The sequence below is a fragment of the Nelusetta ayraudi genome, unplaced genomic scaffold (assembly GCF_046127955.1).
Source record: "Nelusetta ayraudi isolate G7.1 ecotype Tasmania unplaced genomic scaffold, CSIRO-AGI_Nayr_v1 ptg000017l, whole genome shotgun sequence".
Taxonomy (NCBI): domain Eukaryota; kingdom Metazoa; phylum Chordata; class Actinopteri; order Tetraodontiformes; family Monacanthidae; genus Nelusetta; species Nelusetta ayraudi.
In genome coordinates, this window is record NW_027466067.1 from 1,550,687 (window position 1) to 1,564,887 (window position 14,201).

The 14,201-nt window shown below is 41.3% G+C and overlaps 1 protein-coding gene across 12 annotated transcripts in view; it reads right to left on the reverse strand.

Annotated features, from left to right (window-relative positions):
- LOC142887165 (inositol 1,4,5-trisphosphate-gated calcium channel ITPR1) overlaps positions 1–14,201 on the reverse strand; it is a 70,845-nt gene that overhangs the window by 51,429 nt on the left and 5,215 nt on the right. For all 12 annotated transcript variants that reach the window (XM_076024602.1, XM_076024597.1, XM_076024593.1 and 9 more), the window contains exons 4-14: positions 6,103–6,212; positions 5,450–5,536; positions 4,501–4,659; positions 3,352–3,450; positions 2,747–2,830; positions 2,390–2,536; positions 2,174–2,269; positions 2,008–2,052; positions 1,155–1,309; positions 291–390; positions 22–182 (exon numbers count right to left, since the gene is read on the reverse strand). In XM_076024602.1, the coding sequence (XP_075880717.1) occupies positions 22–182; positions 291–390; positions 1,155–1,309; positions 2,008–2,052; positions 2,174–2,269; positions 2,390–2,536; positions 2,747–2,830; positions 3,352–3,450; positions 4,501–4,659; positions 5,450–5,536; positions 6,103–6,212 (1,243 nt within the window). The remainder of the gene's footprint in view (positions 1–21; positions 183–290; positions 391–1,154; positions 1,310–2,007; positions 2,053–2,173; positions 2,270–2,389; positions 2,537–2,746; positions 2,831–3,351; positions 3,451–4,500; positions 4,660–5,449; positions 5,537–6,102; positions 6,213–14,201) is intronic.

Here is a 14,201-nt window from a genome sequence, read left to right on the forward strand (position 1 = left end):
GTGGTCTTCTGTGTTCCGTACCTCCTCTCGTTCTGCGTGATGGTGCCCTTTTCCAGCTTCCCGGCAATGGAGGCGAGAACTTTACTGGCATCGTTGGCAAAGTCCAGGTCTCTCACCTCGGCCGGGGAGACAGGCACAATGGCAAAGGCCTCCTTGTCCTCTTTCATTGCAGAGGTGCCGATCTTAAATGGAGGAAAAAAAAAAAAGGATCGCACAAGGTTGTTGGCAAAGTTGACTATTAATTCTTAGCACTTGTGATTTCCGTTCTATTAGCGCGAATGAACACTCACGCGCAACATGACCGGTTTCTCCTCCTCCTTGTCAATTGGCTGGTTGGTGCTGTGAACCCACGTGTTTGTGCACAGGTGTCTGAGGCGCACGTACGAGTTCCTGAAAACAGATTTTTGCTTTTTTTTATATTCTCAAACTCAATTGGACTTTGTGTTTAAAAAACAAAACAAAAAACAGCTGGAACAAAGAGAGGAGTGATGAACAGATCCGTGCACATGCAACACAACACTGCATCTGCAGCTCACCTGGGAAGGTACAAAAAAATGTATCATGGTTTTTGAGTCCCACTAATTTTCTCCATGTCTTTTAAAGCTTGGATTCCATTTGAGCTTTTTGACTTTTGGGAGCATTTCAACAGTAGCTTCCTGTGTTTTTAGCAAGATTTGCAACTGTGAAGACATTTTTTCTTCTTGTATCAGTCATTTGCCAAACCCAAGTGTAAACTTCAGCGAAAACAAATCCACTCTGCTAAAATTTAAACCCTTCAATGTGCAAGTACAAAACCGCATTTACACAAATAGCTGACGTTTAAGATGTGGCCCTTCTTCTTTTGTAAGACCTCTGAGTGTTTACAACACTGCTGTCCGTAAGGCAGCTCATCTTTGCAAAGTCACAGCATTTCCACTCCAACAATGAGGCACACAGGCATCTGATCCGAAAAGAATCCCTCTTTGCCATAAATAAGCACACACACATTTGCTGAAACTTTACTATGAGCAACAGTGAGTCACACACATTGACACACTTTTCACCCTTCATCCTTGCTTGATTTACACAACAAAAACGCAGTGTGTGACATGAAAAATGTTAGGAGAAAAACAAAAGCGGCGGGGTTGTGACGCTACATTAACCTCGAGGCTTACCTGGGAACCAACGAGTCTCCCCCTCTTAATGTGGTGGGATCCAACTCGAAAATAGATGAGATATCATTCCCATCAGGCACAGACACAAGAGTGTACATGACTTTGTCCTGGGCATTTCGCAAACGAGCCCGTAAAATCTCCTGTTCTGAGTCCAGCTGAGGGGGAGAAGTCAAAACAAAGAGTTACACAGACACACAAACATACTATATTTGTTCAAGAGGAGCAACAGATTACTTAGACTGAGCTCACACATTTTGAGAGGATGTCTATGTGTATCCAAAACAAGATCCAGCAGATAAACCTTTGGATGAAATTAATTAATCAACTTAAAGATTAAGTTAAGGATAACTGGACTTTAACTTAATCTTCAAGAACTACGACGACCTGGACGACTTTGGTCGTTCAAATCATGTTTCAATGGCTGTTCATGCTTCAACAGTAATATAAAATTCACAACCCCCCCCCCCCTTTTTTTAGGGGGGGCGGGGGGGGGGGGTTGGTTTTGTCTACAGCACACGGACATTAGGGGTTGTGTTGTTATCTTCAGCGTGTTAGCAAACGAAAAGTTTTAGCAGGGCGGAACATATAAATTCATTTTACGGTTCAAGACTGCCATCTGCTGGTGGCTACAAGTGAGGACAATTTACAGCGTCAAAACACAGGGTCTTGACTATGAGTCGGAGCAAACTGGTATACAGAATATTTGTCAGTTTGAATTTTACATCGCCTTGTACTTGACTGCATGACGTGATGTCTAATTGATAAAAAAAAAAAAAAGTGAGAGAGAGAGAAATTCAAAAGAAATGGAGCTTGTGTTTGGTAACTTTAAAGGCCGTCAGTGTGTCTCATTTACCGAGGAGCGTGACTCTAGGCACTCTTCTTCATACTCGGGATTCACCTGAAGGTATTCAAAAAACATAAATAATGAATCACAGAAACGCATAACCCTTAATCAATTTATAAATAGATCAGATAGTCATAAACATGAAATGTTGACTTCTAGCCTGTCGTCCACAGACCTCTGCAGCCAGGTAGTGGCCAGTGGCCAGGTGTTTGAAGCGGAACAGGCTGTTCCAGTAACCAGCCCCCCCACGGCATGGATCATGTTGAACAACCTGAGATCAGAGATCAGAGAGACATTTCCACAACGCTGCCACACAGATCAAAAGACAACTATGAAGCCGAAAACATCGATGTTACCTCATAAAACTTCAATCAAAATGTTTTCTCCTAACCTCAATCTCCCATAGGGCTTTGCTGCTGGTTGCTGAGGTAGCTGACTGTCTTCCGGTAGTGCGGAGAAAAACATATTGCTTTTTTCTGTGATCGTCACATGTGAGGAACTTCTCCTGTTCTGCGTGAAACAACCGGACCACATCACCCTGAGAGAAAAATGTGAAAATATTAAATATAAACAGAGACCAATTTATTCGCAAATATAGATTATGTCACCCTCCAAATTGTGATTATATGCATTTTATTTATGTCATTGGATTGTCATTTTTTACATGTTGCAATGTCAAATGTGATTAAACAAGGTCATTACTATAATCTACTTGTCTGTTTTGTCCAGTCACTGTGATAAGACTCACCCCTTTTAGGATGATCTCCTGGTTGTCACTCCATTTCATAAATAAGACGATCTTCCAGCTAGTGTTACAGTTGACTGAGTTCACCTGCAGACAACAAATAAGTTTCAAGCAGCTGAGGGACAGAAAGCCGGCTGAGGAGGGCCTGAACATCAAGACTGCCACAACAAATCAACATTAAAACTTTTATCCACCTCTGCATCTGCACCGTGATCTCACACTCTTAGTAGTTCTGAAATAATTATAGAGCTTTCAGAATGAATGACTGTAATCAATATAGTGTACATTTATTGGTACCATCAAACAAGGAATGTTTATACCTAAATAGTCTGTAAAAACCCCTGTTAAGTCTCCCTGGCAGCGACAAACTTAATCCTGTTCAAATGAATCTCCTGTCGGCTTGTTAGCCTCTGCCTGCTTTCTGACCATGCTAAAAATAGAGGAAAGGGAAACAATCCTGCAGTGTTGCTCATAAGTTCGGCAGTTAATAAATAAACAGAGGGCCCGGGAAGAAAAAATAAACCCGTAATAATTGGATTCCACGCGGCTGACTCCCCACAGAAGCATCTGAGCAGCGAGGACAATTTTTTTCTGCAGATCAAACACACCTCGTTGCAGCCTGGATTATCCACGAGCTGGTGCGTGCTGGCGTGGAGCGGCTGCCCAGCGTTCACTGGGTTCAGGACCACTTTGTCTCCAATAACCACCTGCAACGAAGACGCAAAAAACACCATTTAAGATACAAACACACACACGCACATGCAAAGGAGTGTGTGTGCAGAAAAGGGTTTTTAAAAAATAATAGTGTCTTATGACAAACCACTTTTGAGGCAATCAAAGTCTTGCAAGATATTTTACCTTTTTGCCATCATCATTATCAAATTCCTTTTTTGAGAACCTTCTTGATGCAAACATTCTATCCACACTTTGGTTACACTTAAAAAAATTTAAAAAATATCACCACAGCTTTGTTTTAAAGGTCCGTTGTGTAAATTTTGAAGTGACCTAAAAAGAGGTCAGGCAGGCTTTGTTAAAAAAAATAAAAAAATAAAAAATGGCTATGCACAATGGCAGCTAACTGGGAACAAGGCCCTTATTGCTCCAAGTATATTCTCATATATGTGAGAACTGTTCTAATGATATGAAAAATAAATGACTTTTATTGTACTGCGAGTATCCACTTTTATGAATGTATTTATAGGCAGTATGTTAAGATTTTACCAAAATAAAAGTCATAAATCAAGCCAAATTTTACACACTGGACCTTTAATTGATGTAGCACTTGAATATATAACAATCCCCCGTCATAACAGAGTGACTCCACTTTGCTGCTATTGCTGCAGCCTCATGCCGTCCAGTTTGAATGGAGCTTAGCCGAGAATAATGGGGATATCCTGGGGATCACTCTGTCCTTGGGCCTTCGCCCACTTCCCGCGATTGCAGGGAGAGCCAGCCTGGTGCCAGCAAGAGCTTTGAGATGAGGGAATCACCAATCAGGTGCAGGCATGAATTCAGGTGGTCAGAGCGCTGCCTCACGTCAAGGATTAGGAGACTGAAAGGTGCCAAGTGCTTCTAAGGTTAGACCTTAAACCTTTAACCTCGTGATACTGACTCACTGTGCAACTCAGTGGGAATTTGTTGCAGGTTTATTTTTTAATTAATCAAAAATTGGAATTGAAACAGTCCTGTCTTGATTAAATCCTGTCGTACCGTCTGATATTCCCACACTGTGTTGCACACAGACGCTTCAAACTCACACTGTCACCGATGGAGCGGAGTTTGTAGAAGGGCTGGATGTAGAACCAGGAGCCTTCGTTCCCTGCAGTGTCCAGCATCACCCTCATGGCGTTCTTCTCCAGTAGGGCAGGCAGCCGCTTGTTCACCGTCAGGTATTTGTTGCTCTTAAGGTGGAGGAGCTGCACAGAGAAGATGAAATACGGCCAAATATATTGTTGTGTACAGAATAATTAAACAATGCCGACAGCTGAGAAAGCTTTATTGCGCTTGTGGGTGCAGTAATAAAAGTCTCTGGAGTTTTATTTGCGAATGTCTTCCAAATGTAGTGAGGCTTGTTGGATGACTTTGCACATCCATTGTACAGTGAATTCACTTTTCTCCAGTATTTTTAGGTGTCATTAATGTGCAATAGAAACAATATGGAACCAAAATTAGTTAATGAAATACATATAGGTTTAAAGTTAATTATTAACACCTTTAAACCTAAAACCTATAAATAATTAATTAATTTAAACATATCTCACACTTTTTTTATTTTGAATAAGGCTAGAAATTTTCATTTATTTTAAAAATACAAGCTGCTATATGAAGGAAACAATGTTGAAAATGAAAAAATTTGACATTTTAAGTTTGTGAATATGATAAGAAAGATGGTGAATAAAATTACATAATCATATCATTTGTAAAATAGCTTTTTTATAAGTTACAAAAAAGTTATTGATAGAACAAAATTGTGTATTAAAATATATGTAAGATTATAGGAACATATAAAGATGTAGAGTTTATTCATTTCAATTCAAAAAAGTCCAAGAGAGGAGATAATAAGTGTGTATTGTGAAGATAAGTGTGCATATCAAATAACAAATAGAGAATTTATGGGCTTTGGCATATGATTGGCTGTGTAGTAAATGGCACTATTTGATAAGTGGGGAAATGTGCGACGGTTTCTGGGGCAGAATGGTAACAAACCTGAATGACGTTCCCATACTGGATGACTGTTCCCAGCAGCTTTTTGTTTTCAGAGTCATTTTGCTTCTTCTCCAAGTCAGCTGCGTGCTGGACGGCAAAGTGGAAACACACACACAAAAAAAAATGTGTTTGTCTGCACATGAATACGGCATATCAACCCTTGAATAATACAAATAATACTAATATACTAATGCTACCACTGCTACTACAACTACTAATAATGATAATGATAACGATACTGATAATGTCACTGATTGATATATGCCTCGAGGATTATTATTATTTAACCTAAATTCTAATTTGAAGGTGTTTATGTGTATGCGTCTATGTGCATTTCCGGGGAAATGCAAGACAGATTACAATCTTCCAGCAGTCTGATAAGTGCTTTAAATGGCACTGTGAGGCAGCAGGAAGAGGGTGTAGAGGGCAGAGTGGTAGAAAAGTAGGACTAGTGGGTTTGCAAAATGTCTATAAAAGGAGCTGCACTGCAGAAAACACACGCGATGCATTTGAGCAAAACCTCTCTGGATGCATCTGTGTCTGAGCTGCATTGATGCACTGAATTTTAACCAAATGTGTCATTAGACTTATGTCAGGGGCCTCTTGTCCTCCCCCAGCAGGGACCCTGCTGCGCCCTCTGTCACTTTGCTTACATGGAGCTTGTTGAGGAGCACTGCATCTGTGTTTCCTCCAGGCTTCGCTGCTTTCCAGAACTGCTTCTGGGCTGAGTAGCGGTTCATGGGACAGAGTCTGAAGAGGCAGTCTGCGACACAGACACGCACACGTTAAAACCAAAAAAAAAACAGTTTTCTCGGGGTTATGTTTTGCTCGTCACTTATTTCGCGACACGCAATGAAGGCCTGATAATACAAAAAAGTGAAATGCATTAAACAATGCACCCCCTTCAAAAAAAAAAAAGAAGACACTTGAAAGGAAGGAGTGACTGAAAATTTGACCCCGCCCAGACAGGTCAGCTGATAGGCGGCAGGCATCAAATATCCAGTGACTGAGCAACCTGGTCTCAAGCAAGCCTTTGTGAAGATCAAAGTGCCCTGTCTGTTTCATGCAAAGACAGAAGTGTGTGTGTGTGTGTGTGTGTGTGTGTGCGTGCGTGCGTGCGCAGAGAGGTGAGGTTAGTGTTGCGCTGCTGATTTTCATAGACGAACAGCGAACAGTTTGTGCATTTGCATGCGGACGCTGCGTGAGCGGAGCAGCAGTAACTGGAGGAGCGGCAGCCCGCAGGGGGCTTTCACACATCGGCCCGTTTTCACAGTTTTAGTCAACACATGAATGGCAACTTTTGTCCCTCCGCAGCTCCTCCCCTCTGAGTGCTGTCTTTCCTCCTCTTTTTTTTTCTTCTTTTTTTTTATTTGAAAAAAAAAAAAAAAAATCCTCATTCCAGAAGAAAGCCTTGCATTCTGAGCGCACAAGCCCGGAGACGGCAAGAAAAGAACAATCTGTCCATCCTTCCTCCACTCTTTGCACTCCCTCTTTTCTCCGGCTGTAGTCACAGTAACATGACCAAATAAGGCCGGCCTGGAGAGGCAGAGCAGGATGACCGGGGGAGAGAGAAGAGGGTGGGGTCTGCCGCCTATCTTCCCCTTTCAATTTTCTATCATCCCTCCTTCTTCTCTCTAAATTCCTCCTCGCATTTCGCACACTGCCCTCTCTCCCACAGAGCAGGCGGCCTCTAATCGAGAAGATCTTCCTCCTCCGCTCCCTCCACCGCCCCCCCCCCTCGTCGGTTTACTTTGCTTTGACCTAAATTGTGGTTGGAACAACAGTGAAAACGGAAGTGAAAGAGAAAAGCGGAAGATGGAGGGACGGTGAAAGAATGCGAGGCAGGAACGGAGAGAGTGGGCAGAGCGGCTCAGAAGTCGAGCGTTTGCTCGTGTGTGCAGTCAGTGTAGAGTCAGGGACACATGCAGGGGTGAAGCAGGAAACGCGCTGAAATACAGCGAGGCTAGAAAAAATAAAAATGGCTGGAGGTTCCTGCTTGACGAGTGCCCATCCCCATCATTTGATACTTGAGTGTGCCCAGAATACAAACACACAATCTTTGCAGCCGCCACACAAGTGCCGTGTAAACTTCTGTGACTAATACCACTGTCACCACCTAAACCACAGGTGGCAAAAGAATTCACTTTCTGTAACTGAAAAAAAAAAGTGATACTAAAAAAAAATTAAAAAAATGCTCTGGTAAAAGTGAAAGTTCTGATTCAACTCCTTTCCACAAGTGAAAGTAAGAAAATACAGCTTCTGAAGTGCAAAGTAAAAATGAAACACTACATTCATTGATAAACTGAGGTTCTCTAAAATAATCTCCCTCTAAAATATGACACTTCTAAACATCAAAGCGACAAGCACGTTTTTTTTTTACCAATAAGAAGTAGAAAGTACAGATATTTGAGTAAAGATGTTGGCAGTAGAAGTAAAAAGCCATCAGAAAAAGAAATGCTCAAGTAAAGTACAGATACTTGAAAAATCTACTTAAAAGGTCCAGTGTGTGAAATGTATGTTATATTAACATATTTTATTGAGTTTTTCATACAAACAAGGAAAAACCAGCGAGCACAGTTCTAACAACTGAGCGCGTTTGGTGTTCAGGCCACTGTCAAGTGGGCTTCCTAATATAATGGCGGCGCAAAATAGCAGCTAACTATGGCCAAGACCCTTATTGCTCTATGCATATTCTCATATAAATAAGAACCGTTCTAAAGGTAGGAAAACCAAATGACTTTTATTGTACTCCAAGTCTACACTTTAATTAAAGCATTTATGGGCAGTGAGTTACCAATATCAAAATCATAAGTCAAGCCAAAATTTACACACTGGACCGTACAGTACAGTAACAAAGTATTTGTACTTTGTTACTTTCCACCTCTGGTGATGGCAGTCTAAATCAGCTGAGAGAGAGAGAGAGAGAGAGAGAGAGAGAGAGCGAGCGAGCGAGCTAGAGAGAGAGAGAGAGAGAGAGAGAGATAGAAGACATGTCTGCTCAGTGTTACTGGGATGTGTGATGAGAGTTCCTGCCGGGGTCAGAGGCTCAGGGGTAGGAGAAGTGTCGGGACGGCGTCCAGCAGACAGAAAACTCAATGATTCATTAACATTCTTTCGACTTCAAAAAACGCTCCCAAATCCAACCGCAGCCCCCTTAGCCCGTAAACATTTAGCACTCGAGATGTCCATTTAAGTTCATAAACAAAGCGCTCTTTGAAAGGAGCAGCGCAGAGACTGCAAGGCCCAAACCCAGGTAGCCTCGGGGAGAGCACGGCGGAAAACATCTCCACGCCAGCCCGTGTTTGGGGCAAATCCTGCCCAGAGTGGTTGAGGGAAGGTCACAAGGCCTTCAAAAGCAGATCTGCACATTAGCCAGAATACTTTCAGTGGTCTGGATGCAGAAAGTCTGCGGGCCACTGTATTATAAAAGCCATTTGCGGGAGCTATGTCAACAATGACCAGTCGATATCTGAAGCTCTTCAGGCTGGAGTGCCTCTAAAAGTGTTAAAGTTGCTAAGTAATCTTAATCTGCACTCAGTAAAAACTCTTCTTCTTTTTCTTCTTCCTCTTCTTCTTGTTTCTTTTTTGCTTGTGTTTGACAGTTGTTGTTTTTTTTTTTAATTGTTCAATATTTATTTATTTATTTATTTATTTTATTTTGGTATTCATTTATCATTTTCATTATTGTATGTCTTTGTAAAAAATAGCTGCATAATATCCATTTTTTTTTGTAAATAAAGTGTGGTTGTAAAAAAAACAAAATCTTCTCTTCCTCTTCTTCTTCTTCTTCTTCAGGTAATGACATCATCAGGTCTCTTCACTTAATGCTTAATGGGCAAGAGCGTCTAAAGATCGGTTGCAAAAAGTTTGTTTGCTGCAAAGCTGGCCCATCCGGTTAATTACATAAATCAGCGCTTCCTGTATGAGTTTTCAAAATAAAGACTTGCTTGTAAATGTGACTTGTGCATGTAAATACTTCAGCTAATAGTCATCACCAGAACGGCAACAACACCAGAACTTTTTTTTTTTTTAAACCGTGAGCATTTTAGTGACCATTGGGTTATACTGGCAAAAATATGACGACATGTGAGCCGGTGGTGAAGGGGATTCTAGAGAGGAAAAGAGTCTGTATTGCCTAAAATGGGTTTGGGTTCTAAATGCATCTGTGCCAAACATCAGCAGGGAGAGAAAACGCTGCTCTGAGAGGTCTGACGCAAGGCCAGCAAACCACTCTGAGATGTCACCAACACCAGCTTCTTGGACATTTTCAGCTAAACTAAAAAGCTCATAAAAAGTCTCAGGTCCAGTTTTAAGAGGGTCAAGAAAGAAGATGCTAGTCACCGCGGTAACCATAGAAACTCTGGAGAGAACCTACAGCTGCCAGAAGCTGAGTGAGCTCAACTGCCACGTGAGGTTAAGTGAGATGGCAAAGAAAGAAAAAATTCAACATTGGAACGTATTACACATTGTAATGTCCCAAAAAACAAATTTCGCAGGAATGGCCGTTTGCATTTCCCTTAGCAGTGACAGTGACAAGCTGTAAGAGAGACGCGGGTGTGAAATAAATCCATTTGCATTGCAAAACCGCATCAAGTGAGGCACCAGCACGCAAAACGTGCTGAGGAACGCTTTCTGCGATCCAGATGTTACCACTCCAAATGAGAAAAAAACAAAAGAAAGCGTGGTGCTGCGAGGTTTGGGGCCGGCCGGTCACCCCTGCAGAAAGGAGCCGGGAACACACAACGCGTAGCGCCATGTTCTGTGTGAGTGGAATCAACAATGTCCTCAGTGGTCTGGCTTGTGTAAACCAGCTGTTTGCTCCGAGGTTCTTATCCTGTTAGAGATACTGGAGAGGAAGCAACTCGTCTTTTGTAGTGCATCCCAGACAATGAATGGGTCGAGCGGCAACAGCTTCCCTCCACTGTTTCCTGCAAGACCTCTCCTCCGCCAGGAGAGCAATATGTTGGTTTATTAGAGGAGGAAGAGGCTGAAGACACAGCTGCTGCCGCTGCTGCTGGTGTTTTAACTGAAGGCCTCCTACTATGCAAGAATCCCTGCACCAATATTCTATAATAACAGGGGTCACCAACCTGAGAGCTTCTTCAGGGGCACTGAGTCGTACGAAGGGAAACTAGATGGCTACACTCATCTGAAAATAACATGTTTTCTCATTTTACCTTTAGTTATATATTGTTATTAACAATACTATGTGAAGGCACCGATCACCTTCATTTCTCACAATAGTTATCTCCAGTGACTTAAGGTTAGATACAGATAATATCAATATTTAACACTTTGTTTCTATCGATCAGAGTTCAAAGAGTTCACCTGAACTTCCTCCAGACTTCCTTTTAATCATTGGATTTTTAAGATGTTATTATTTTCGATTCAATATAAATGCAAGTGCGATTACAAAAGAATAGCAACAGGAAAAAAAAAATGCATTTCAGACACACCTTGTGCTATTTTTAGAACAGGCCTGCAGGCGATTCATGTGGTCATGTGACCCCTGATCTGATAACAATAACTACATATTCTCCAGCCAGTCAGTGATCTCCCCAAAAGAGAAGTCCATCATTTGCTTTTTTTTTTTTTTCCCTGCTTCGCATTTATTTAAGAAATGATAGCTAAAGCCGAAAATTCAGGAAATCTGAACCCTCTGTGACATCACAAAGGGAAACTGGTTAGGGACAACACCTTCTGCCGGGACCTTTCTGCGCACGTCGTCCCTTTTTACAGCTCCCTTCCAAAGGTGAAAGTTGGGCATCAGTTTTAGCAGGAAGTCGGATCAATGTGAGGCATTTTAATCAGGCGGGAAAGAGAGGCCTAAAGATGTTGGGTTCTGAAGATCAATAAGAGCAATGAGGAGGAATGAGATGAAGGGAAAAAAAGAAAGAAAGAAATATGTATGGTCTGGGACATTTGAAAAGACAAGAACAAAAAAAATCTGAACAACAGAACAGCGTTCAGGGTTGGGGGAAATAAATATTGTGCTGATGACCAGGTGGGAAGGTTGGGCAGAGTTTGATTGTTCATGCTGTCACATCAACAGGTGATGGTTTAATTCCTTTACCTTTAAGGATCACCGTTTACATAAAGTTGCGAACTTCCGTCTCACCAATGTCATTGCAAGTGTTGGAATGTAATTTCACCATTTTTAATTTGCTTTTCTCATTTAAGCATTTACCAGATATGGTAATTGTCTGTAGCGAATTGTTTGTGAAGATCAGAATTGAATCACTGAACTCAACGCTGAATATTTAGTTACATATTTCCATTAAAAAAAAAAAAAAGTTCTTTCACTGTGAAAAATGGCTGAAAACTTAAATGCAAAAAATATGAGATACTGCATTGGTTACACAAAGAAAGAGTCGGCCATCAATTATTCAGTCATGAGAACCTAACAGCAGACGACAGCATCAATACACACTGTCCAATTTGGGCATAACAAAACCAGCCGCCACTAAACAAGTTTTAAGAATACACAACTGGCCTGAAAGTCAAACAACTCACAACAAACCACAAACAGAAATTCAAAATGCAAAACACTTTTGTAATAATTATCCTCGCTTTGGATGCATTCAGCGTTTGCATTGTGTCCTCTGCTACGACAAAAACAAAACAAAACACTGTTAGAAAGTGCGCGTGTGTGCGTGTGAGATGGTCTTTGAAATACTGTCTACAGAGTTTTTTTTGTTTTTTTTTGGTTGATTTGGTTTATGTGTTTAAGATGCCAGCTGCAGCGACAGACTGAGGTTCTGCACTTAACTACCTTGCATCTGAGGATTAAGTGCTGCCAACCGTGTCAATCAAAACATCTGAAGTGTCTCCCAAAATGAGCACCAAATGTTCTGCAACACCGAACAAATTCAATGTTCTGCCAGAAAAAAAAAATGGTACTTTAAGCAATAATATGAGCGTGTGTGTGAGTGTGCGTGCCTGAGCTTTTCACCCTCCACGCCCCACACTGCACACATGCACGCACGCACTTAAATGTTCATCATTCCCAAAGCACTGCAATACATTTAGAAACCACTTTGTCATCATTTGATCACTAGGACCAACAGGGGCCAACAGACTTACATATTTAGTCATAGATATTGGGAATTAAAGTCAAGCAAAGGGAGATGCATCAAAACAAAGGAGGTTGCAAACAGCAGGACCACAACACATAAACAGTGTAAGAAATTTGAAAAGGTCATGAAGGACATTACTTTCTCAATGTTGAGCTTCAAGTCAAGGATGATGTTGCGCATTAGCCACAAAGAAATGCTGCAGGAACTTTTTAGCAGTGACTTTTCTTGGCTGTGGTTCCCAAATAAAGCTCGAACAGAATCGCAGTGTGAACATTAGAGCAGCAAACTTTGAGGGTTTCGCTTTTTCCATAACTAAGTTCATGGCAGGCTAAATTTGCTGTGTAAACAGAGGCAGATTAACATGGGATACTTTACCAGTTGTATTTGTGAATATTGTCTACCTCAGAAGGATCTCAGGACTTGTCGAGCTGGCTGCGTCGCTCATCAAGTAAACTAATTATCCCTCTTTGTTTGACAACAAATAAACTTTCCTCACATCGTCTTGCACGAGGGATTACAGAAATAACGAGGGAACTTCGACAACACTCAATGTCTTTGGAAAGCCTCCTGTCATATCCGTTCCAGCCTAGATGAGCACGATCATGATATGTTTTTTGAAGAAAAAATTTACATTAGCCAAAGTTTACTGCCTCCCATGAAAATGCTCAGCTTCAGCTTTAGCCTCTGTCTAAAGGGATGCTTTGATTAATCTAGAAATGTTTAGCACAAAAGAAGTTTTGGATGATTAGATTCAGTCTTGCACTAAAATAAACATGAACCGATAGAAAATGCTGATAAAGCGGGTGAGTCAGGTGCCTCAAATTGCAAACGTGAAAACAATGTGCATTTCTAAATGGCCGACCAGATGTTGACATTTAAAAAGCAGGTCATCAGTTAGCAGATGCACAGCGCTGACTTCAGATCTTTGCTGCTTTTTGTATTTGATAGAAATCCCCAAAAAATGAAATGAAATAATAACAAATGTAAAATGAAAAACTGAATAAAATAAGTGATCAGTAGCACACTTTTAGCAACACTTTACATCTCAACATCTTGAGGGCAGACATATCTATGACCACCCCCCCCCCTTTTTTTTAATGCTTTATCTCTACATGTCTGGCTGACTTTCGGCCTCCTCTTTGATATGGGATTCATTATTAGCTTGGCCTCTTTACCTCCTGGTCCACATCCAGCAGCCTCTCACAGAGACATGAGGGCCACTTCTGGTCACAAGCAGGTGACAAGGTGACGGCGACGGCGCTATTTTAAAAAGGCAGATAATGTGCATTGTGCAAATGACACATTGAATCTTGTGAAGGCACGTTTGCCTGCACAAGCAATGATATGGGGAAAGAGAGGAGAGTCACATCCTTCTTATTTACATTCTTATTTATTTTGATTTTTTTTAATCGGAAATTCCATTTTGCACGTGTGCAATATGAAGTTATTTATTGCACAGTATTAAGATTTGCTTGTTCCATATTCAGGTTGAAGCTAAACTTGTTGGGGTCCATATAAAAAGGATCACAGTTCTGTCTGGAATATCAGTCTAATATATCTGCTCTAATATCAAGGTCGGCCCGAAACTTTTTCCAAGTTGTATATTTTGGCCCCACTGTGTATTTGAGTTTGACAACGCTGCTGTAAACGCTGACAGGGCGCACACATGCATGGAG